Source organism: Sceloporus undulatus, chromosome 1 (genome assembly GCF_019175285.1).
Source record: "Sceloporus undulatus isolate JIND9_A2432 ecotype Alabama chromosome 1, SceUnd_v1.1, whole genome shotgun sequence".
NCBI classification, from domain to species: Eukaryota; Metazoa; Chordata; class Lepidosauria; order Squamata; family Phrynosomatidae; genus Sceloporus; species Sceloporus undulatus.
Window position 1 is genome coordinate 46,416,842 of NC_056522.1, and position 25,299 is coordinate 46,442,140.

Sequence of the window (25,299 nt, forward strand, 5' to 3'; positions counted from 1 at the left end):
CCACTGACCTCCCCCCATAACACACTGTAGAGAATTCTTAGTATTGTTACTCATGAATCGTAATTTCCATATATCACTGAATATAATGGTAATAATTGTGAAATAAATAACTAGAAAAATTAAAAGTATACCTTTAAATTACAATATCATATGCATGGCCTAAATGTATTTACATGTACATAGTTTCATGTGGCTAAAATGAAAATTTGGTAATATGCAATATTTTAAAAGAAAATATAAAAATATTTTTTAATTTTTTAAAATTTAAACATTTTAAATTTATTTAGAAACAAACTGGGGCCTCTCTTTTCTCTTTCCACTGAGCCTTGCCCCACTTACACCATCTTTTCAGTGTTTTAGAGGGATACAAGCAAATGGCACTGCCCATTTCTGCCAAAAGGCAGATATCCGGGGAGCACTCCTCTTAGTGTGTCACCTGGTGTGCCATGCCTTCCCCCACACCCTCTAGTGATGTCCCTGTCTTTGAGCAATAATACCAAAATTGATCTTTTTAATGTACACAACATAAATTTTAAAAGGCATTTTACTCATAGAATCATAGAGTTGGAAGAGACCACAAGGGCCATCCAGGCCAACCCCCTACCATGCAGGAAATCACAATCAAAGCATCTCCGACAGATGGCTATTCAGCCTCTGTTTAAAGACCTCCAAGGTCTACTCATATGTTTATATAGCCTATTATTACTGTATGGGTGCCATATAGATTGATTTAGAAGCTCCACAATCAGATTAGGTTTGTTGCTTAGTGTTTGGTTGGACTTTACTGTTCAAGCAGAACTGAAGCTGGGACTTTCCCAAACTATTCTCATTTCCAAGGAATTATTGAAGTAAATGGGAGTACAGTCGACTCTTCTTATACACAGATTTTTTTTATACACGTATTCAAGCACCCACAGTTTGAAAATGTTAAAAAAAAAGTATGTTTTTCAAATATCAAACCTTGATTTTCCATTTTTATAAGGGACACCATTTTGCTATGTTATGGACATGCGTTACAGAGGAAGGCAAGATCAATGCTTAATATCTATCCCTCCTTCCTGTCCTCCTCCTAACCAAAAGGACCTAAGGGTCACTCCAACCATGCCACAAACCCTGTCTCTGCTCCTGTGCAATGCCAGATCCATCAACAACAAGACCCACATTATCCATGATCTACTGGTAGATACCAACTGTGACCTGGCTTGCATCACTGAAACCTGGCTCGGGCCTGAAGGGGAAGCTGTGTGGGCTCAGGCCCTCCCGGACGGGTTTTCAGTGAAGGACCAGTCCAGGTTAGGTGGGCGGGGGGTGGGTGGGTGGGTGTTGCCTTGGTACATAAGAACACCTTGTCTCTTATCAGGAACCATATCCGTCAAACTTCCTTCATTGAGTGTATTTACTTGACCCTGAAGGCCAAGGACAGTCTAGGGATTTTGTTGGTGTATCGGCCACCCCGTGCGCTAACAGACTCCCTTAACGAGCTGACACAGTTGGTCTCGGAGCTGATGCTGGAAACACCCAGGCTACTTGTCCTGGGTGATTTCAACATCCCCTTCGCGGCCAGCTATATTCCATCCGGTGCGGCTCGGGAATTCATGGACACCATGGCAGCCATGGGCCTGTCCCAATTGGTCTCGGGTCCGACGCATTTCGCGGGTAATACACGCGATCTGGTCTTTTGTACGGATACAGAAAATCCGTGGGCGGAAATAACTAATATTTCCGTCCTGTCATGGACGGATCATTTCCTGGTGGAGGCGAAAATCAAGGCTTCTACCCAGATCCCCCCCGGGGGTGGCGGACCTATTAGAATGGTCCACCCTCGAAGGTTGATGGAACCCAAAAGGTTCCAGGAAGCCTTAGAGGGGCACATGGTTGGAAGTGACAGCGAGTCTGTTGATGCCCTGACTGGTATCTGGGATACTGGTCTCTCCAGGGCTATACACAGTATCGCTCCCAAGCGCCCTCTCAGGCCTGCTTCCAAACGAAAGCCCTGGTATACGGAAGATCTCCGGGCAAGGAAGCGGGTCCTGCGATGGCTAGAGCACCGCTGGCGGAAACACCTGCGCATAGCCGACAAGGCTCTCCTGGACCGCCTTTTGGAGGACTACGGAGAGGCGATACGAGCAGCTAAGAATTCATTCTATGATGCTCGTGTTGTGTCCGCAGAGTCGCGTCCAGCAGAGTTGTTCAGGGTGGTCAGGGAGCTAACTCAGCTCCCTCCTGCCCTGAACCAGATCCTTGAACCTTCTAAGGCTTGCTGTGACCAATTTAACAACTTCTTCGCAGATAAAACCTCTCGGATAAGCGAAGGTCTTAATGCCAGCATTAGAGCAGAACCTAGAGTAGAGGTATCCAGAGCCTCCGTGGACTCTATTAAACTGGATCAGTTTGAGTCTGTTAGTACCGATGATGTGGACAAGATCCTTAGAAGTGTTCGGAAGACAACTTGCTCCCTCTATCCCTGTCCCTCATGGCTAGCGGCTCAGGGGGGGACCGGTGGTAACTTCATTGTTGCACCGGATCATTAATACATCTCTGAGGGATGGGCAATTTCCATCAAGCTTAAAATTGGCCATAGTAAAACCTCTGCTTAAAAAGCCCTCCCTCGACCCCCTGATGCATAATAATTATCGGCCAGTCTCGCTACTGCCATTTTTGGTGAAGGTGATCGAGAGGGCGGTTGCAATCCAGCTTCAATCGATCTTGGATGAAACGGATTATCTAGACCCATTTCAAACCGGCTTTCGGCCGGGCTACGGGGTTGAGACTGCTATGATCGCCTTGGTCGATGACCTCCGTCTGGGCATTGACAGGGGTAGCGTGTCCCTGTTGGTGATCTTGGACATCTCAGCGGCTTTCGATACCATAGACCATGGTATCCTTCTGGAGCGCCTGACAGAAGTGGAAATCGGGGGCACTGCGCTCCAGTGGTTCCGATCCTACCTCTCTGGGAAGTTCCAGATGGTGCAGCTGGGAGACGTGTGCTCCGATAAGAGGGCCCTTATATCTGGGGTCCCTCAAGGAGCCATTCTGTCTCCCATGCTATTTAACATTTACATGAAACCACTGGGAGAGATCATCCGGAGTCATGGGGCGCGGGGTTATCAGTATGCTGATGACACCCAAATAGTCTTCTCTATGTCTCCGACTGATGCAGTGACCGGGGATGGCATCTCTCCTCTCATGGCCTGTCTGGAGTCGGTAATGGGCTGGATGAGGGGAAACCGACTCAGTCTGAATCCAGAGAAAACGGAGGTGCTCGTGATAGGTTCTCCTGGCCTGGGGATGGCGGTGGTTCCACCTGTCCTGAACGGGATCACGCTTCCTGTGAAGGACTCAGTACGCAGTCTGGGGGTGCTCCTTGACTCGTCCCTCCACCTCACATCTCAGGTGGATGCGACGGTCAGGAGCACCTGTTATCAGCTTCGGCTCATACGCCAGCTGCGTCCCTACCTGGGCCAGAGGGACCTTGAAACTGTAGTACATGCTCTGGTAACCTCTTGTTTGGATTTCTGCAATGCGCTCTACATGGGGCAACCCTTGTACCATACCCGGAAGCTTCAATTAGTGCAGAATATGGCAGCCCGACTGGTTACTGGCACACCCAGAGCCAGTCATATAACACCGGTGCTTAAAGATTTGCACTGGCTGCCTATTCGCTTCCGGGTGCAATACAAGGTGTTGGTTATTACCTATAAAGCCCTAAATGGCTTGGGCCCAGGATACCTTGAGGACCGCCTCTCCCCATACAATCCACCCCGCACACTCAGAACATCTGGGCAGCAGTTGTTAAGGGTTCCAGGGGCTAGATTAGTTTCTACTTCTAAGAGGACCTTCACTATCTCGGCCCCTAACCTCTGGAACTCTCTGCCCATTGAGCTCTGCTCGGCCACCTCCCTGGCCCAGTTCAAAAAGGGGTTGAAGACCTTTTTATTCAAACAGGCATTCCCTGATGTGAGCCCCGAGTAATCTCTCCCTCTTCTCTACGTCAGCAGTGGCAAGCTGGCTGAAGTGTTTTACTGGATTTTAATTTTGATTGTATAATGTTCAAGTGTTGTATTTTATGGAATGTTGTGCAACACCCTGGTTTTGTAGAAGGGCGGTATATAAATAAAATTGTTATTTATTATTTATTATATTTATATTTGCCATTATATTTAATGGTACTTGAGCATCCATGGATTTTGTTATCCATGGGGGATCTTGGAACCATACCCAGTGTATAAAAAGGGTCCACTGTACTGTGAGTTTACACATAGCTATGTGAGCATGTCAGGTCTCTGTGCCTAAGCTGTCACTAGGATCTGGATGCAAGTGTACGGAGATGAGGAAAATGACTTTTTGGACTACAGTTTACATAATCTCTCAACTTGCATGACTATTTGCTCTGAGGAGCCTTGGAGATCTAGTCCAGAAAAGTGAACTTTCCAAGCCTTGAAAATGAAATACCAGGAACCAAAGCCATTGGTTTATATTAAAAGAGCCTCAGCCAAATTGCTTGTTAATGATACCCCAAAGTCTGCATTTACAAAGCAATGAGGGCTACTGCAGAAATAGATACTTTAATTTTAATAGCTAGTGAGACACATTTTGACTCCCTGTACCCTCATGGAATGGGTAAAGATTTTTCCTTTTACCCCACCTGTCTCCTGGAGCTGCTCCCAGTCTCTCAAATTCTTTATTAACTCACAGTTTCATATAATTAATACTGGCTATTAAGCTGCAGCATTGAAAGAAAAATGGCCTAATTTCTGAGAAGAAAAAAATACAAAATTTATTACCAGTACATAAGAGAAAATGAATATGAGACACCGAGAGAGTTGCTGTGTGGAAGATAAATAGGAAGGCAAGTAGAGTATTGACTTGATCCTTCTCTAGTGCATGCTAATTTGGAACTTAAAGTGAGTTAGATCATAATAAATTAAATTTAGATTTCTGCACATCAGTTAAATAAGTCCCCAGGCAGAATTCTTCTTGAGAGGAAGAAGAGATAATACATGGTGGAAATGTTATAATGAAGATCTTATCCAATAATCCATAACTGATGTGCTGTCTTGGATGAGAGAAGGGGTTTCTCTGCTTTAGTGTATAATATTCGTACCTTTTCCTTATCAGTAATCAAGGAACAGGTAAGCTATCAGTTGGCTTGAAGGACAATTACTCCTTCAAGTCACTCCTAAAATGTTGGGCCTATATGATGGTCAGAAAGTCACCTAGGTGCGTTACAGAGCGCTGAAGGAGCGTACTAGGGTTAGACAGGGGCATGTTAGGGTTGAGAAGGGGTGTCCCTTCCGGACGCCCCTCAACCCTAGTATGGACTGAGTCTGTACAAAATGGTGGCGCCCGTCCACACGGGGGCTGCCATTTTGACATCGTGGACGCATAGCGTCCGGACGTCGCACGGCGGAAGTGATGCCGCGAATGCACGACTAGTGCCTTGCGGCGCCACTTCTCGGGCCCAGAAAGAAGTGCCATTTCGGTGCTTCTTTCTTGCTGCACCTGGGAGCCGCGCGGTTTGGCTGCTGCGGTTCCCGGAAGTAGCAACCGGCGGCGGCAGAGTGCCCTTCTTGGGCACTATGTAACGTGCCCTAGCCTCCCTTATTGAGGCAAGTTGTGCAGCTCCAAAGCCCTCCTCTTTAAAGATTAACCCATATGTCACCTTCAGGAGGCAGGCAATGAGCTGAAATAGGCAGTCAAGAAAATCATGTACTGCATATTTCTTGGACTGTGCTATCAATATGCACGGGGCAAGTTACATGGTCTGTGATAAAAGAAGGAGGGGGAGGAGAGAAGGGGAGATATATGTACCAGATCACACACAAGAGATGATTTGTGTCCTCATCTAGCTTGAAAATTTGTGGAAGATTCATTTGAGCAAACCTGGCTAGCTCTCCAAATTAAGTATGTACATGATTGCTGCCTTAGTTTAACTGAAGCTGAATAGTTTGTTTTGTTTCAGTGGAGATTCTTCAAATGGCATGCCACCTGAACACATTCCTGTTCCCAATAAAATAATGTGTATTTGTAAATATTTCTAATCTACCTTTCCACAAAATAGTATTCAAGGGAGCTCACACCAATAAAATTGCAATGCAGTACATAGCAAATAAAATTAAAATTAAAATTAGGTTGGTAACATATATACTTTATAATATGGTGATGGGGAACTTGTGGCCCTCCATGTTTTGGACTCCTATCATTCCTTACTTTGTTGGCTATAACTGATGGGCATTAAAATCCAAGACCAATGTGGGGCCACATGTTGCCTTCTTCTGTTACTATTCTTATCACAAACACCAGTACAATCCAGCTATAGTTTTAGTATTTTATTTTAATGGATAGGTTTTAAGCATGTTTTAAAGACTTTTGCTGCTGAAGTACATGGAAGTATAAAGCACATAGGTGTGGTTGGATCATGCCCAGTTTAAAAGAAATATCTGGTTTAGTTTTGTCAGTCACATTGACAAAGTCTGGATTCTGGGCTTGTCTTCTGTCTTTATAAATCTTTGAACCATAAGTGCTTCCAGGATTCATTTGATGCAGCTTCTCCTGATCTTTTACTGCATTGATAAATCATGTTTTACAAGGTGCCTTAAAAAAAACCCACATCAACTATATTGATTGCACGATATATTGGACTCCTACCAAAACCTTGCAAAGACGTTACATATATCCTTCCACTTGTAAATCGCCTGATGGGCTGGAGTGGCCTTAAGAATGAATGGGTTTAAGAATATCCTGTAATGTTTTATGTCCTAAAATCCTCAGCATTTCCTCCACAAAATGCAAGAATTCTTTTCATCTGTGACTTTAGCATGGGCAGCAAGGGAAACTATAAGCGATGAAGAAATTACTAAAAATGTCATTGCGAGTGTCCATATTTATTCTCCCTGTTCTCTGTTTGCAAGTCAAAATATTTTTTCCAATTGCTACCAAGCACAGACTTGCCTTACAATATGAGAATAAGTCAGATCTTCCCTGACTTTTGCAGTACTGCATGCAATAAAGTTATGCAATCAAAACTATATTAATATTGAGGTTATTATAATACAGAGCCATAATAAAATCCCTCTTGTTTTTCTGTCATTGTTCTAGTGCTATGTATGTCTGTATGTCTGTATGTATCTATATACAAGAGTGAGAAAAGTATCTTATGGCTAGCACATATTAAAATTATTTTTTATGAGTTGGATGTCAGTCATTGTGGTGGGCAAGAAATAAGTATGCAAATAAGAGCTATGTAGTATATGGAGATTGTAATGAGATTTACTGCAAGGGTAACCTACCTATCCTCTACTAATAAAAGATCAGAGCTTGGAGAAGAACAGTGCCCTTAGGAAAAGGGTACGGTCATATGTGAAACGGGGCAAAATGGGGCTGCATTACATCTCAGGGCCTCTGTTTCTCCCCTCTCTGCAAGTCACTTCACCAAAAGGTTTTGGAAGTACATAGCTATCCAATGATTTAATGCTCACTTAGACTGCAGTCTATATACAGTGGAAGATGTATCTCTATCTTGCTTGAAAAATATGGAAGACAAAGTGGAGAAATTAATGATAGATAGATAGTCAGACAGACAGACAGGGTGGTGGTAATTTGGGTTTTGGGAGCTCATCAATTTTTAAAATAAACCGATTTGCCCTTGCCGTGTTGAAGTCTATTTCGGGTATTATTGCAAGGAAAATGCTGCCCCTGACTGCATCCCACCTAAAACCTGGCTACAAGCCATGCTCAGATGGCCAGTTTGCAAAGTTGGGAGCTTTGCAACTTTGCAAATTGGCCAGCTGGGGACAGAAATCAGCCAGCTGAGGGCGGATTTAGCTGGGGTTTAGGTAGGATACAGTTGGGTGGCAGCATCAGTGACATTTTCTCTGTAATAATATCTGACTACATCCTGAAATAGATTTCAGCATGAGAAGGGTAGATCAGCTGATTTAAAAATGTGATAAATTCCTTGGACTAGGACCATGGGGAACCAGGATTTGAATCCTTGATCAGTCATGGAAACTAACTGGACATGTCACACTCTTTTAGCCTCATAGGAAAGCAATGGCAAATCTTGCTAAGAAAGCCCTGTGATAGATTCAGCTTAGGATAGCTGTCATGGCCAGCCATGAGGAGGACTCGGAGGATGAGGAGGAGGACTTGGCTCCTCAGGTGCAGGAGGAACTTGAGGCTGTGCCAGGCCCCAGTTCTGTCCTGCCAGGTCCCAGCTCTGCTCTCCCAGCCCCAATGGATTTGGCTCAGCCAAACCCTAGCCCTGTGTGATTTCCTCTAGTGAAGCCTGGGGCTCAGCAGCCCAGACTTGCCCCAGTAGAAGTGCTAGACTTAGGAGGCATAGAGCAGCAGAGCATTGAGGTTTCTACCTTTAGCCAGAGGAGACCCGAAAGGGCATGTCTTCAGCATTCCAAGAGGCTTGCTGAGAAATGCTCATTAGGCAATCAGCAGCTGTGATAAGGCAGCTAGATATAAGAAACCTGGCAGATGCTGAGCTCTCTTGTCAGAGACTATTGGTTCTCATTAAGTGAATGCTTCTGGATCTGACTCCTTGCCTCCTAGACCTTTGACTGCCTTTGAAACCTTGACCTCGGAACAGACTCGCTGACCAACCCTCTGGTATTCTTGACCTCGGACTGGACTGGTACTATTGCTCTCTATGATCCTGAACTTTGGACTAGCTTGTGGCTTACTCTCTTCGGACTTGGTTTGGCTGGATGAGCTGCTTCTCGGCAGCTTGGCGTGTTTACCTTTTGCTGAGCTTATCAGCCATGTGAGTGTGTGTTGGCAGCAGTCCCAGACAACAGTCATGAGTCAGAAATGACTGGAAGACACAAAAGAGAAGCTCTCTCTCTCTCTCTCTCTCTCTCTCTCTATATATATATATATATATATATATATATATATATATATATTCTCATTCCTTCCTTCCTAAGATCCTTTGAAAAGAAGAAGTGAGACAGCATGGTGGGTATCTGCAGGATAAGGGGATGGAGGTGGGGGTATACATAGGAGGGAAATAGTAGGTGATCCCAGCTTAGAGAAGATGATAAAAATGAGAAGGTAAACTGTCCCATCAGGAAAGAACATGGACAGCAATCAATCAATCAATCAATCAATCAATAATAAAAAATCCATGGGTCTAAAAGTAAACTTTTAAATAGGATTAAAAATGATTGTGAACTGGCAGAGTGGTTTTTTGTGGGTTGTTTGGGCTATGTGGCCATGTTCTAGAAAATTTTCTTCCTTACATTTCACCAGCATCAGTGGCTGGCATCTTCAGAGAATGCTTGCCTGGAAAAAGTGTGTGTGTGTGTGCGTGCGCGCACACACACACACACATATATATACTGTGTGAGCCTGGGAATGCAGGAGTGATTTGCATGTGTATTGTTCTGTGCTGATGGCAGGCCTCAGGCTGGGAGGCTAATGCAAACGAGGATTAATGTCTGCTAATTCGTGATCATTATTTGCTGGGAAAGCCCCTGACTCTGAATGGTTTCCCATTTGCATTTGCTGAGTCCTTATTTTGCTATTCCTCAGGACTAGTAGCCAAATTTTGTTCACTTTAAGGGTTTCTTCTTTCCGATTGAAATTATCCAGATGTTTGTGGATTTCAATGGCTTCCCTGTGCATCCTGACATGGTAGTGGTTGGCATGGTCCAGAATTTCAGTTTTTTCAAACAGTATTTTATGCCCAGGATGGTTTGTGGCATGTTCTGCTACTGCTGATTTTTCTGGCTGGCCCAGTCTGCAGTGTCTCTCGTGTTCCTTGATTCTTGTTTGCACACGGGGTTTGGTGGTCCCTATGTAGACTTGTCTGCAGCTGCATGGTATGCGGTAAACTCCTGTGGCTGTGAGAGGGTCTCTCTGGTCCTTGGCTGAGCGAAGCATTTGTTGGATTTTCTTTGTCGGTTTGTAAACCATTTGAAGGTTGTGTTTCCTCACCAGCTTCCCTATTCTGTCTGTGACTCCTTTGATGTACGGTAAAAATACCTTCCCTTTGGGTGGCTGCTTGTCTTCACTTCTCTGGGTTTTCCTGGGCCTGGCAGACCTTCTGATGTCTGAGCTGGAATAACCATTAGCCTGTAGAGCCCGGTCCAAGTGCTTCGGTTCATCTTCCAAGAAGTGGGGTTCGCAGATGCATTTTGCTTGGTCTACTAGTGTTTTGATTGTGCTTCTTTTTTGTCCTGGGTGATGGTTGGAGTTCTTGAGCAGGTATCGGTCTGTATGTGTGGTTTTTCTGTATACTGTGTGACCTAAACTTTGGTTCGGTTTGCAGATGACTAGGACATCCAAGAAGGCAGTGTTCCTTCCTTTTCTTTTTCCATAGTGAATTGGATGTCAGGGTGGATGTTGTTCAGATGGTTCAGGAACACAGCCAGATCTTTTTTCCATGGCTCCAAATGGTGAACAAAATTTGGCTACCAGTCCTGAGGAATAGCAAAATAAGGACTCAGCAAATGCAAATGGGAAACCATTCAGTCAGGGGCTTTCCCAGCAGATAATGATCACCAATTAGCAGACACTAATCCTCTTTTGCATTAGCCTCCCAGCCTGAGGCCGGCCATCAGCACAGAACAATACATATGCAAATCACTCCTGCATTCCCAGGCTCACACAGTATATATACACCCAACTTTTTCCAGGCAAAGCATTCTCTGAAGATGCCAGCCACAGATGCTGGCGAAACGTCAGGAAGAAAATTTTCTAGAACATGGCCACATAGCCCGAAAAACCCACAAAAAAATGGATGCCGGCCATGAAAGCCTTTGACTTCAAACTGGCAGTCTTAGGGCCTGAACAGACAGGCAAAAATAAAGCTTCTTCAGGCCATTTTAGAGGTAGGCTGTTTAATTGACACATGTCAAGCCAGAAGCTGTGCCAAAGCTGCGCTCCAGTCCAGCGTGGCTTTTGTGCAGCTTCTGGCCTCTTAGGATGTATGCTTCATTAAAACAGAACACTTCCAAAGTAGCCTGAAGCAGCTTTATTTTGGCCTGTCTGTTCAGGCCCTTAGAAAAATACAAGCTTAAGGTAGGAGAGCACAAGATTAAAAAAAGGGAGAGAAATAGTTATTAATCCTAATGAGATATAATTGAAGCTCATTTTCATATATTAGCATTTTAAACAGAATGAAAGAGGTGAAATATTGTGATGTTTAAGGGTGCTTGCGTTAGGAATGGAAGCGCCTGACAAGGGTGTCAATCAGTAGAAAGTGTAAAATAATAGTAAACATGTATATCATGCTTTCAAGTATTCCAGGCATATAACATGCAGTATCTTACAAAGTAAGTTTGGATCATTATCATCCACATGTAGATGGGGAGACTGTGAGAGAGAGAGAGAGAGAGAGAGAGACCAGTTTGACTAAGGATAACTAGTGAGTTTATGGCAGAAATGGGGTTCAAATTAGGAATGTAGGTTAGGGATCTTAGTTATTATACTATATAGATGCTGTTCAAAATAACCCAGTATAAAGATTGAGAACCTACTTACTGTGCAGACTGGGAATGATGTGAGTTGGAGTCTGACAACTGCTGAAGAGCCACAGTTGTCCAACTGCTGCTCTACAGGAACCAAAATTCAATTTAGAACTTGGTAAATTTATTTTGCTGGACTACAACTCCCAGAATCATCTAGTCAGAATGATCAACTTTTCTAGATTTTGGTTCAGTTTTTTCCCCTTTTTACAGCAGAAGGACACTTGGGCATAATAGCAATAGCAAGTACATTTCTATACTGCTTATCAGTGTCCTTAAGCACTCTCTAAGCGGTTTACAAAGTGTAAGCTAATTGCCCCCAACAATCTGGGTACTCATGTTAGTGACCTCAGAAGGATGCAAGCCTGAGTTGAGCTTGAGTCATTTTGCTGGTATTGAACTTGCACCCTTATGGTTTGTGAGTAAGTGGCTGCAGTACAGGCATTTAACCACTGCGCCACCAGGGCTCCTTAATGGCAGTTTAGAAGTGATTAGATAAAAATGTTTCTTGGGCATATCTCATTGAAATGGATGTAAGTTACAACAGAGAATTGTGTAGCTTCTCTTCACTTCAATGAGGCTTGCTCAAAATATTGTAAACACATCATGGTTGTTACAGTGAGTAACCTGTATGCCTCAGAGATAAATCTGATGCTTTTCCTTAAATGAGAAATAAAGTAAAATCTGCAACCATGTAGATAACAGTGATCTTTTATACATTTTAGTGCCCAACTACTCTGTAGGAGAGACTTTAAGAAGAAGGAGAAAAGGTCCCTATAGATGTAATGGGGGCTAGACTACTGCAACTTTACAGTCAGTGTGTAACATAATATTAAAGATTATTGCAGTATTTTGAACCAGTCCCATGAGGGAAGCTGATACATGAGGCATGGACCATTCATTTGTTGGAGCCGTCACTTTCCCCCTCCTTTTCCTATTGTTGCATGAAAACGTGCTGTTGGATGTGAATAAAATCAATTATGGGATGAAATTGCCTGTTTTGAAAGCTTCATTTTGTACTATTAACAGGCAAAAGGGACTTGGATATGGATAAGATCACTTTTTTTCATTATTTTTGCTCTTTTTTGGTGTCAGGCTGATTGTACCAGTTTTGAATTTCTCTGTACTACAAACCAGTTGAGATCAAAGAAGTTGTGATTCTGTAATGATGTGATCTTATCAGAAGCACATTGTGTAAGCTTCCACAGAGCAGGGACAAAGGCATTGTGTGAGGCTGCATGAAAGGACAGTTTGACTCTTGAGCGGATGAGAATGCTAAATGTATCTCCAAACCTGGGGCTGTTCCTTGGATTGTGTGTGTGTGTGGGGGGGGGGGGGGACACTACAAATAAGGCTCCAATTCTGAAACCACAGTCCTTAATAATATCAGTATATGGATTTACTATATGTTGATTGCTGTAAGGCTTTTGACAAGGTCTCTATGATTATCTGGCAGGCAAACTCATGAACTGTGGGCTAGACAGTGTTAAAGTTAGGTGGATGTGTACTTGTTTGACAGATGCAATCCAGAAAGTACTCACCAGTAGTTTCTCTTCATCCTCTGGAGAAGTGACTAGTGGGTTCTGTCTTGGGCCCAGTATCGAGTTCCATTTTGATATATGACTTAGATGATGAAACAGAAGGCATGTTTATCAAATTTGCAGATAACCTCAAACTAGGGAGATTAGGTACTATTCCAGAGGACAGAAACAGGTAACCTCATGACTTGATTTCTGTAATGCACTCTACATGGGGCTACCCTTGTGCCTAGTCCAGAAACTTCAACTAATCCAAAATATGGCAGCCAGATTAGTCACCTAGTCAGCTAGTGGTGACCACATTACTCCCTTCTTAAAATCTCTTCATTGGCTGCCTATTGGCTTCCGAGCACAGTACAAGGTGTTGGTTATGACCTTTAAAGCCCTTCATGGCTTGGGTCCAACCTATTTGCGGGATCGCCTCCTTCCATACAATCCTCCCTGCACACCTAGGTCCTCTGGGAAAAACCTACTACAACCAATAAACGCCAGGTTGACTGCAGTAACCCAGATGGCCTTTTCTTTTGCCGCTCCCAAACTATGGAATGGCCTGTTGGAGGAGATCTGGAACATTACCAACTTTGACAGCTTTAAAAAGCTGTCAAGATGGATCTCTTCCTACAGGCCTTCACCGAGTAACCCACCTGGTCTCCCATGGATATGGACTATAAAACACCCAAAAATTACCCATCCCTCTGTCTCTGATTGTTATGACTGTTCTGAGTATCTAATTGTTTTAATGGTGTTTTGTGATGATATAGTTAGGGAGGGATGAAGGGAATAATATAATGTATTTTAATGTATGCTGTATTACTGATGATGTAAGCCTCCTCGATCCTGCAGGAGAGGCAGGATAAAAATAAATTATTATTATTATTATTATTATTATTATTATTATTATTAACTATTAAGCATCTTGAAACAGCTATGTGGATAATACAATGTCTAGTTTAGATTAGAGTATTCTCATTGCTTAATCATATGAAGAAGGCAGCATACTAGACTTGTCTCCTTTGTTATCATTTCTGGTTGCTGTCAGTGCACAAAGAACAATATACTAAAGTGAGACCCTTTATAGATTTTACTTAAGCTTCCTGTATGAGTTGGAAACCTGAAAAATTGGAGTTCCAGATCATATGGAGAGTTTCACAGACAGTGGAGGTTTCTACTTTGTGCTGTTGCCCTCCACATGTCAGAGGGAATGACACAACTGAAAACAGAGAGGGCATGGCTAGCTTGCTTAGTCCGGGTGTGAAATACAGACTTGACTTTGATTTTTCTTCAAAAGATTTGTGGTACTAGGAATCAGTATGGAAGTAGAGCTCAAAGACATGGGTGGAGAGAAAGAGTTACCTTTCTGTGTTTGGGGAGGATAGGCTAGCTGCTTTTTAGTAGTTTCAAGATTGTGACACTTTGCCATGTCCATTGGCAACCTGGCAGTTAGCAAATGTTGCTACAGGATTCTGTAATTTAAACTTCATTTCTACTTCAGCAATCAGATGTCATAAAACTACATTGTATTTTCAGTGTATTAGTGTGTGTATATATGCATGGTGTCTCTTGAAATGTTTCAGTGGGAATGATATACTTTTGATTCTTACCTGGTGAGGATCTGAGTTATGCTGATTTGAAACATCAGTATGATGAGTGTGCATGAGTATTTCTCAGCGCAGGAGTGCCAATTTTAGAGAAAACAAATTTTTTTCTTCCAGAGGTTGCCTGTACTGACATTGCAACTGGAGCTATACATATTATGGATGGTGTGATCCAGCAATTGATTCTCAGGGCTGGGGAGGCTAATGCTGATAGATGCATTTCATGCATGTGTATTGTTGTAATCAGTAGTTGTAAGGAGCACTTGAGTGTTTGCTGGTTATCACTGAACCTAGGCTGTAGAATAGGGCAGTCAAATCCAGAGAAGTACTAAAATGAACTGTAGTAGTTTTAAAATGATAGTTTTAGGCACCATTCCCACTGGCTTATAAAGTGGATCAAGACTCGATTATGGGGGCATTATTCCCATTTGAGTGCACATTCGATCCTCATTACGCTGATTTTGTTCCCATTGGAATTCAGATCTGATCCCTGTGTAATCGATTTTCCCAGGGAAAACCCAAATCAGTGGTGGATAACCCGGATTAATTTGACTGTACATTTTCAGAGGTTTTTCCTGCACCTCCCAAGTCTGATTCGGGGCAAATGAATGGGAACGACAAGGGTGTCTGATTCGGGAACTTGGGGATGGGAGGAGCAGTGCCTGCTTGTTCTCTTTCCTGCATTACCAGCGTCATTTCCCCCGGTTTGCATAGCCTTTCCCCCGGTGGACTGGGAAGCAGGGTAAGGCGATCACACGTGTAGACAATTTTTTTTAAAAAAAATTAAGCTTTTGATCGCCTAGGCGCTCTGTCGGGTGTCCAAACATAGCAAATTGCTACACTGACCTCCAAATGCAGTAAATACATTACACCCCCCTGCAATCTCTCCCCTGCTCAACATGCAAAGATCGACAAGTGAGGAGACCCATTGAACACAATATTTAACTATTATTTTTTTCTTTTTTTTACATGCCTGCTGGATCGCTCGCCCCCCCCCCCAGCAGCCCAGGGAGCAGTGGGGGAGGCAAAGGGACTTGGGAGGATAGAGGCTCCTTCTCTCATTCCCAGAGGGACTCTGGGAAGACACAGGACAGCAGGGACTTTGGGGGATGGAGACTTCTTCTCCCTTTCCCAGAGGGACTCTGGGAAGACACAGGAGAGCTTGGGAGACAAAGGGACTTTGGGGGATGGAGGCTCCTTCTCCCTTTCCCACAGGGGAAAAGCGCCTAAGCGATTGATTGGCTGTGACATCAAATGCTTAGGCTCTTGATTGACAGCGGCTTCAAAAAAAAAAAGAGGTTCCGGAAGGGCAATGGGAACGAGGAGCAAAAAATTCTGCTTCAAATTACAATCAAGAAAATTTCAATGGGAACGAGAACATGAGTCAAAAAACCCCGAGTCCATTTGCATCCTTTCATAATGGGAATGAGGGACCAGATTTGAATACGACTCGGAAAAAAGATCTGAGTTAGAATCGCAGAGAAATACATCGCTTTATATGCCCAGTGGGAATGGGGCCTTAGTGTGTCTCCATGTTGAACTCTCTCCTAGTAGAAAACTAGTGTAGCTCTGTGGTGATCTGGGGGTGATCCCAGGAGCAACCAGCCCTGTGCATGGCTCTTATCCCAGGGCGTCCCCTTCACACTTTCCCCTCTAGGAGCTCCTAGGTCTCCATTCCCACTCCCTGCCGAGCTGGATGAGACCCCTTGAGGTCCTATTCTTCACTGCCACCACCCAGTGAATCTCAATGCACTACGTTTCCCTAAGCACACACCGGGACTTGCTAGGGAGAGATCTAGTTTTCTTTCCTTGCTAACTTAGCAACCAGTAGCCGAGCTAAGATGCATGTACAGGAGCAGAGAGAGAGACGGCAGATACTTTTAAAGAAAGATATTCATTTTAAAGAAATAGCATAGGATAGGAAGGTATCATTCATGCAAAGCCTCCTTGCCTTGTAGGTATAGAAAGCATAGTTACAAAGTATTCATTTCAGGCAAGCTATTAGATAAACATAACAAAACCTAAATGCACTATCTAACACATCCCCTAGCTACTCACACAGTGACGGGATTTGCAGTTCGTGTTGAGTTCTCGGATGCAAGGAGCTGGCCCTCATGGCCTAGCTCCACTTGCATCACTTTTGCCTGCCTCCGTGCAAGCACACAGCTGGTTTCCCCAAACAAACACAAAGATGGAGAACAAAGGAAGCATGGTCCTACAGGGTATGTAAAGTCCTCTCCTGGAACCTTCTTGAAAAGGCCGCTCTGGCACTGCTGATTGGCCAGGCGAGCCTTACGTCAGCTATGATGTAGCTGCTCATTAGCATGTGATGTTAGCATGTACCTCCCCCCCCAGATTAACCCTTTGTGGTTCAGGGGAAGTCCCCAAATGACTGGAGGGCCCAGTCATTACAAGCTCCTTGCTGTGGTATTGTTCTACTTGCAGGGAATCAGGTATCTTGATTTTGTTTTTTAAAATGAACAAGGGCACACTAAAAATAGCACCTCCCATATGCAGTGCGAAGTTGATAGTGCATTTTATTATCTTAGGCTCTGGAATGCAATTTTCCCCTCCTTCTGTTACATGAGAAGATTCAGCCCTAACAAATGTAAGTAGTGCCCTCATCAGAGCCTAAATCCAGTTGCTAGTACCAATTTACAATAAATCCAGTAGAAAAATGGGATTTATTCACTGTTGTTCAGCAATTGATTAAATGGATGAACTCTAGCTGGGACTAGCAGTTGAACATTCAAGGAAGGTAACATCACAATAAAAACAGTATTAAAATTTAGTCCCACTGCGTATTGATCTGATGTCATTTTTGCTTGTATATGAACAGGGCTCTGACATTGATTGGGATGATCTTTGGGATCAATTTGAAGAAAGAAAGTACCTGAGTGCCCGGAAGTGGAAGGGTGGAGAGGACCCATACCGACTCTATGCCTTCAACCAGCGGGAGAGTGAGAGGATACCCAGTGACCGTGCCATTCGTGACACTAGACATCACAGGTTTTATCTTCTTTTTGTCTATTTGTATACCACAGAATATATTATTAATTTTCACATGCACCTATGTATGATCTCTCTCTCTCTCTCTCTCTCTCTCTCTCTCACACACACACACACGTGTACACACACACACACACACACACACACACTGACTTTTCATTAATTATGATATTGTAGTTAAAACTCTCCACATTCTGTGGGCAGGAATGGGATATCTGTGGCTATTTATATGTTAATTACTATTACTGGTTCAATATCCCTTATCTGAAATACTCCTAAATTGTCCACATTGGTGGACGAGATAGTGGCACCTTTGCTTTCTGATGGTTCAGTGTAAACAAACTTTGTTTCATCCACAACATTATTTAAAATACTGTGTATCAAATTGCCTTCAGGCTCTGTGTATAAGGCGTATATTGAACATAAATGAATTTCATGTTTAGACTTGGGTTCCATCTCCAAGATATCTCATTATCTAGATGGAAATATTCCAAAATCTCAAAAAATCCAAAATCCAAACTACCTCTGGACCCCAGCATTGCAGATAAGAGAGACTCAGCCTGTATTTGAATTAGCCCTTACAATAAATCATGCTTGCAGGAGCTGGTAAGCATAAGAATTCATCAACATCTTTCCAGCCCTGTCTATCATGGCACATGGAGTGCCATGTGATTATTCTTCTGACGTGGTACAAGAGTTTAAAGCCTTTTATGAATAATACATAATGTGTTCGCTATTATGTGTGAAAATGTGTAATTATCACTGTTTTTATTGTATTTACTTTGTTGTAATCCCATCTTGATCCGCAGGGAGAGGAGGGAAATATAAATTATTATTATTATTATTATTATTATTATTATTACTATTATTGTTACTTCATGATGCCAAAAGTGTTATTTAGTAAATACTGCATTAATTCTTTTATTTTATATATTTATCTAATACTTTTTAGGAGAAAAAACTTTCTTAAAGGAACCTTACTATAATCTATAAATGAAACAAAAATTGAAAGAGCTGCCAGGGGTTGTGGGGATAGGAAGATACTCTGTTTGAATGAAGAGTTACTTATGCCTGACAGAAGTTGTGGTTCTTTGGGAGAAAGAAGAGAAGCAATAGAACTACAATAATCTGTGAGAACAAACTCTACAAGAAACACAGGGAAGGGTGTTCTCAGCAGTTGAGTAGTTCATCACCTATTATTATTATATTATGCTTTATTTATATAGTGCTATAAATTTACCCAGGTTGCTGTTTGGAGTAAATCTGAAAACAGGCAATTGACCAGTCTGGGGGCTTGAGCTTTGGAGACCACAAAAAGAGGTTGAGGCTGCAGTTGACCTATAGGCCATGATTTCCCTTCCCCTTATCTAAATATTCTGAATGACTGTGCCACAGACTAATGGGCCATGCCACTAACAGGGGTGAAGCACCCCTGTTACTAAGTGCCACCCTAGAACTAGTTTGAAAAGTAAGTGTTGTTGACATAGTTGGAAAATATAAGCACAGTGCTATAAGAACTGGAAAAATCGTCTCTTGAGTATCCCTTGTCTAAGAAAACCCTGTGACATTCATGGGGTCACCGAAAGTATACTGGTGAGGTGAAGGCACACAGACACATACATAAATGGAAAATTGCCAAGGAAGTCTAGCACAGTTCCATTTGACTTGAAATGATGAAACTTCTTTTTATAAAATCAGGGTACTCATAAGAAATTTGAAAGGGAAAGGGAAAAAATTGTGAACAGTGCTTATATCATCTGAGATACAGAAGAGGTAAAAAGTGACCCAAAAGATCAACCTTCTATCACAGGAAACCAAGCCTGAAAATGAATAAATAAATTAGAAGTTCCTATACCTGTTTCTCTGTAAAAAGCACTGCTTGCCCCTCCCTCTGAAACCTTAATGTAACAATCCAGGCAGGAGCCAATCTATATTAGATAATGTTGAATCAGTGCTTAACTGCGAGTACTGCTGAGATTTTCATTTGCTTTCAGACTGTAGCCAGATGCTCTTTCCTCGGGAGGGAGGTTGACAGCCCTGATGGGTGTCAGTTAATGGCTAAGAAGAGAGCATGTCATTCCTGGAGAGAAATAACAAATGGAATATTTACCATCTGCCCAGTTGAAGGCAGAAGTAGATTTAGTTTCAGCCACCATTTTGATCTGAAATCTGTACTCCAGGGCACTTACTTTGTGTGCATGTGTTGGTCTTGCTGGTAGTTCTGCCATGGATAGAACAATCGCCATGGATAGAGAAAGAGATGGACAGCACTTGGATGTAACATGGGCTAATTCTATCTGCTTCTTTTTTCCCTTCAAACATTAATAGGGCTTTGATTTATTGAAGATGTCAGACTCATACATGTCCAGCATCAACAGCCAAGTACTTGAGCGAGTATCTATGGAAGGAGGAGAGTTTTGAAAAAACAGCAGACATCTGGTAGGTTTGACTGGAGGAGGTAGAAAGGCATTTGCAACGAGAAGAGAGGCAAAGAAATTCCAGTGGGAAATGCAGCTGTCACTGGACAGCTGTTTGGGGAGATTCGGCAGATACACTCTAGCTCCACAGCTCACTTTCCAAACAGAGTACACCGATGAGTCTCAATAGAGGAGGGGCTGTGGTGAGCATCTTTGACTGCTGAGCTCTCTGATAGGTTAATGGAAACTGTTAGCTGCAGAACAGATATTGGAAGTGGGGAGAGTTTCTGAACTCCAATAGGAGGGTCAGTGGCAGCTTGCCCTAACAGGCGTTAATGCAGTGAACATGCAAAACTCTTCTGAGTTTTGATGCTAATGGCATCGATCCATCTTTCCCCATCTGTATTTATCCCAGTATTTTGACCGAATGTTGCATTTTTTCTCAAACAATCATAATGGGATCAATCTTTCTTACCATATATAGCCCATCAGTAAGCAATCTCCATCTTAGCAATGCTCAGCCTTTTGGCTGGTGGAAGAATTCTAGAAATTGTAATCCAAAAAGGACTCATGCATGTTGGTTGTATAAGAACTACAGGGTCCAGGACTCTCTTGGATAGGAGCTATAGAGGTGTCTGGCTTTAATATAGAATTGGGCTTGAATTCTTGCCTGTTCCTTTTATATTGCCATGTACCTGCTTGCCTGTGCTAGTAGACTAAGGTAAAGGCATACTCATTGTAAGGCATTTTGCTTATCTTGGTTATTTTTATCCCACTGTTGAAAGAAGTTTCTCAACAAAAGAAAACCATCTCTTTTTGCTTTCAAATACAATAATGAAATTAAAAACAATAAACCAGCCTATAAAGTCAATACTCCATAAGATAAATAAAACCAAGCACCATAAGAACAGCACTAAGGTGAGAGAGCAACTAAAATCAATGAAGTTTTTTTAGATTGCTTTAAAAATATTTAATAAAATAAATAAATAAATAAATATTTTTATTCCGCCCCTCTGTGTATCACAACCAGGGTGGCTTACAAGATTTAAAGTCAAACAAAAAATCCCATTGACAGCCTACCATGGTAGAAACACAGTGCAGCAAATAATAAAATAGCAAATAAGGAAATCAAACTGTATAAATCAGCCAGACAACAAGAAAGCTAAAAGCCTACCAGTGCAAGCTGGTCAAGTTTGCTCTGACATATTATCAAGATTGGAGCAAGATGTATCTCCCAAGGGAGGAATTTCCCTAGGTTAGGCATGTCACACACTTTCCCATCTCATACTCTCAAAAAGCAGCAGGGTCTGACAGAGATCAAGCTGAACTCTTCCTAAAATCCAAGGTGCCTAAACTGAGACTGTTATACTGTGGACATATCATGAGAAGACTTAACTCACTAGAAAAGACAATAATATTTGAAAAGGTAGAAGGCAGTAGGAAAATTACAGATGGATAGACTCAATAGGAAGTGATGGCCTTGAGTCTGCAAGACCTGAGCAAGGCTGTTGATGACAGGGTGACTTGGAGATTTTTCATTCATAGGGTCACCATAAGTCAAAGTTGACTTGATGTCAGTTAACAAGAAATGCAAGAGATCTACTCCAGATGTTTAAAGAGACTAATGCTAATAGGAGGAATCCTAGGGATATTCTGCTTAGGTATTAAAACAATAAAGCTTGGCTACAAAAGGAGGGCTAATTTCTTGGCTTCCTCTTTTGCAACCCCCAACAAACCAAATTAAAAAAAAACCAGAAATAACAACTGGATCATTACTGTGTTAGAGAACTGTGGAGCTCTTATTTTAACACTTGCTCATGGTGTACAAATGTGCAGATATGTCCTTGTCCCCTGCACAGCCCCAAGACTTGGAAACGTAGACTCCTAAAATCTTCTAGTGGGATACATCTGGGAGTAATTTTGGTCCGGTACAGACAGGCAAAATGTGGCGTGGCAGCAGCATCAGTAGGGTTAGGGAGCAAGCACCATGCACACGCTCTCTAACCCTAGTACATACTGGCGGCAGCAAAATGGTGGTGCCCTGTCTACACGTGTGTCGCCATTACATGACAGATGCATAGAATTCGCACGCCGCACTGCACTTGTGACGGGCGTCACAAGTGTGGCGCAAAAAGAACTCGCTGCGTGGTTTGTCTGCTGCATTCCCTCTCCCCTAGTGGAAAAACTAGGCACCAGCAGACTGCCCTTTTTGGGCGTTCTGTACCAGGCTGTAGTTTTTAAAATGAATTAAGTCAATTTAAATTGGTCTATAACTTGCAGTACAATCTTCAAACACTAGGTGGCAGATGTCCCTAACTTGACAAAGAAAAAGCTGCTGTTGTGTCCATTTCTGCAGAAGGCCTTTAGGCATTTCTGCATGAGCCAAAATGACAGTAGGAAGTATAGTATACAGGCTCCAGCCCGGTCCTGCCGCCAATTGCCGCCCCTGCCGCAGCTTGGGCGTCACTCCGGGCATCCGCGGGGGCCTCGCTGCCATCCTCCTCCTCCACCGCGCATGGCCGCGCAGAGGAGGCGGAGGGAGGAGGGCAGCGAGGTCTGGGGTGGAGGAGGCGAAGGTGGAGGCGGCACCACCTTCCCCGCCTCCCCATGGCCTCCAGCTTCCCTTTCGGCCTCTGTGGAGGGCAGCCTCCGCGGAGGCCGAGAGGAAGAGCGCGGGGCTGCCAGCTTCCATCTCGGCCTCCGTGGAGGGCAGCTTCCGTGGAGGCCGAGAAGGAGCACACCGGGCTGCCGGCTTCCCTCTCGGCCTCTGTGGAGGGCAGCCTCCGCGGAGGCCAAGAAGGAGCGTGCAGGGCCGGGAAAGAGGGGAGGCTTCCAGCGCTGGCGCCTCCCACTGGCTCTTTCCTGGCCTCTGACGTGGCCTGGGCCCCTCAAGGGCCGGGAAAGAGGGGAGGCCTCCAGCACTGGCGCCCCCCGCCGGCTCTTTCCCGGCCTCTGACGTGCCTGGGCCCCTCAGGGGCTGGGAAAGAGGGGGAGGCCTCCAGCGCTGGTGCCCCCCGCTGGCTCTTTCCCAGCCTCTGACGGCACCTGGGGCCCCGTTAGGGGCCGGGAAAGAGGGGGAGGCCTCCAGCGCTGGCCCACCCCCGGAGGGTGGAAGCTCTGCCCCAGGTGTGAGGCCCCACTCCCAGAGGGTGGAAGCTCCACCCTCCCAGCTTTGCGCCCCCCCCGTTATCTGAGGGACCGCAACCCGGCCCCCGGCTCAAAAAGGTTGCCTACCCCTGATCTATGTGATTGCTGTTGCTTCTCTCTTTAGTTCCCCACCCCCCACCCCGGCATCTATGCAAACAGAGAGAGGCTGAAATCCTTTTAAATAGCAAGGGGACTAAGTGAGTGAGCAGAGGAAAAGCCAAATGATAGAGAAAGAAAGATAGTTTAGCAAGAAGGAAAAAGAGTGGAGGTAGGACTAGACTAGAAAGAGCTGAACGGAATAGAGTGCAATCTGCCCTTCGTATCTGTGCACTTACTATCCACAGATTCAATCATTCGCAGATTGCAAGCCCACATTGTCTCCAATGGTGGCATGTTCATGTGGCAGCACCGCCATTAGGGACAGCCCTCATTGTCCCCAGTGGTGACACATGCATGTAGCCATGTCACCATTAAGGGCAAGTCCCATTGTCCCTAATGGAAGCATGGCCTTGTGCACGTGCCATTACTGGGGACAAGGGGCGCTGTCCCTAATGGTGCCACCAGTGGGGGCAATGCAGACTCGAGCATCTGCGGATTTTGGTATCTGCAGGGGGAAGGATCTGGAATGGATCCCCCATAGATACCAAGGTGCAGAGAGAATGATCACTTGGCTGTATGTGTGACAGAAGAGAAAGGGCACTTGGTGGATAAGGATAAAGAATGAATGATTCTATGACAGAAATACGTGGGTAGTTTTGGAAATAATATTTAAAAACATTTGAAAAATGTTTATACATATTTTTGTACTTATATAGATTTTTATTTTTAACAGGGGGAATAAGTTTGGGGAATGAGGAGGTTGAGGGAATAAGTTAGGTTTTTTAGGTTTGTAAATTAGTATGGCAGCAGTTTGCTTTAAATGGTATGTGTATTACTGAATGTTTTGTTTTTTGTTTGATTTGTATGCTTTTTGTTTTAAAATTAATAAAAATGATGTGGGAGGGAGAGACAAATGGATGGAATATGTGTTTTTCAAGTGTCAAGAAACCCTGATGAGAAGAGTCCTGGAAGGATGAGAATATTCACAGTTTGGGATTTATTTTGTGTAAAATTTGCACTTGTTTGTTTTCACAGAAAACAGGATTTCCTGCACAGCAGATGATGTTTTTATGCAGAATTATTTCCTGCAAAGAAAATGCTGTTTTTTATGCAAAACAATTGTCACAAATTTTGTGCAGAATAAGTCCCAGATTGTGAATAGTCTTTGAAAACAGTGTGATTTTACTTTTGAGAAGAAATGTACTGAAGAATTACATACCTATAGAGGATTAGGTTGGTGGGTGAGGCGACAAGGTTTCCTACCTTGGTAAGTGAGGCAAGTAAGGGGAGCTAGGGATTTCTTACTCATACAAAGCTGGATAATGCTCTCTCTCTTTTCCCCTTTTCCTCTCTGTGACTCCAGAGATAATCCAGAAAAATTTCCCCCATTGCCTAAATGTTATTCCACTCTTTTTGGAATAAAAGAGGTTAAGGTTCATGAGATTTTTAGACAGGATTTATTTTTTCAGTTTTTGCCATTCTCTCATTTATCCTAGGGAATTTTCCTTTCTTAAAAAAGGCAAAAAATGCAAAAGAAAGGTAGCAAGGAACTTCTGAACTTCAGTTATGAGTAATGGTAACCCACTTCTTTAACACATAAGCTTCTTAATACTTTTAAAAAATAAATGTTCAAGCTCAGTTAGTCTCAAAGGTCATAGAATCATAGAGTTGGAAGAGACCACAAGGGCCATCCAGTCCAACCCCCTGCCATGCATCCCTGACAGATGGCCATCCAGCCTCTGTTTAAAGACATCTAAGGAAGGAGACTCCACTAACTCCGAGGGAGTATATTCCACTGTCAAACAGCCCTTACTGTCAGGAAGTTCCTCCTAATGTTGAGGTGGAATATCTTTTCCACCTCAACATTACCTTGCATCCATTGTTCTTGATTCTGTTCTCTGGATCAGCAGAAAACAAGCTTGCTCCCTCCTCAATATGACATCCCTTCAAATATTTAAACAGAGCTATCATATCACCTCTTTACCTTCTCTTCTACAGACTAAATAAATAAAAC

The 25,299-nt window shown here is 43.4% G+C and overlaps 1 protein-coding gene across 2 annotated transcripts in view; it reads left to right on the top strand.

The window, feature by feature from the left end:
* The window catches only part of GALNT14 (polypeptide N-acetylgalactosaminyltransferase 14), a 384,373-nt gene that overhangs the window by 152,697 nt on the left and 206,377 nt on the right, over positions 1-25,299 (top strand). For both annotated transcript variants that reach the window (XM_042438475.1, XM_042438484.1), the window contains exon 2: positions 17,453-17,622. In XM_042438475.1, the coding sequence (XP_042294409.1) occupies positions 17,453-17,622 (170 nt within the window). The remainder of the gene's footprint in view (positions 1-17,452; positions 17,623-25,299) is intronic.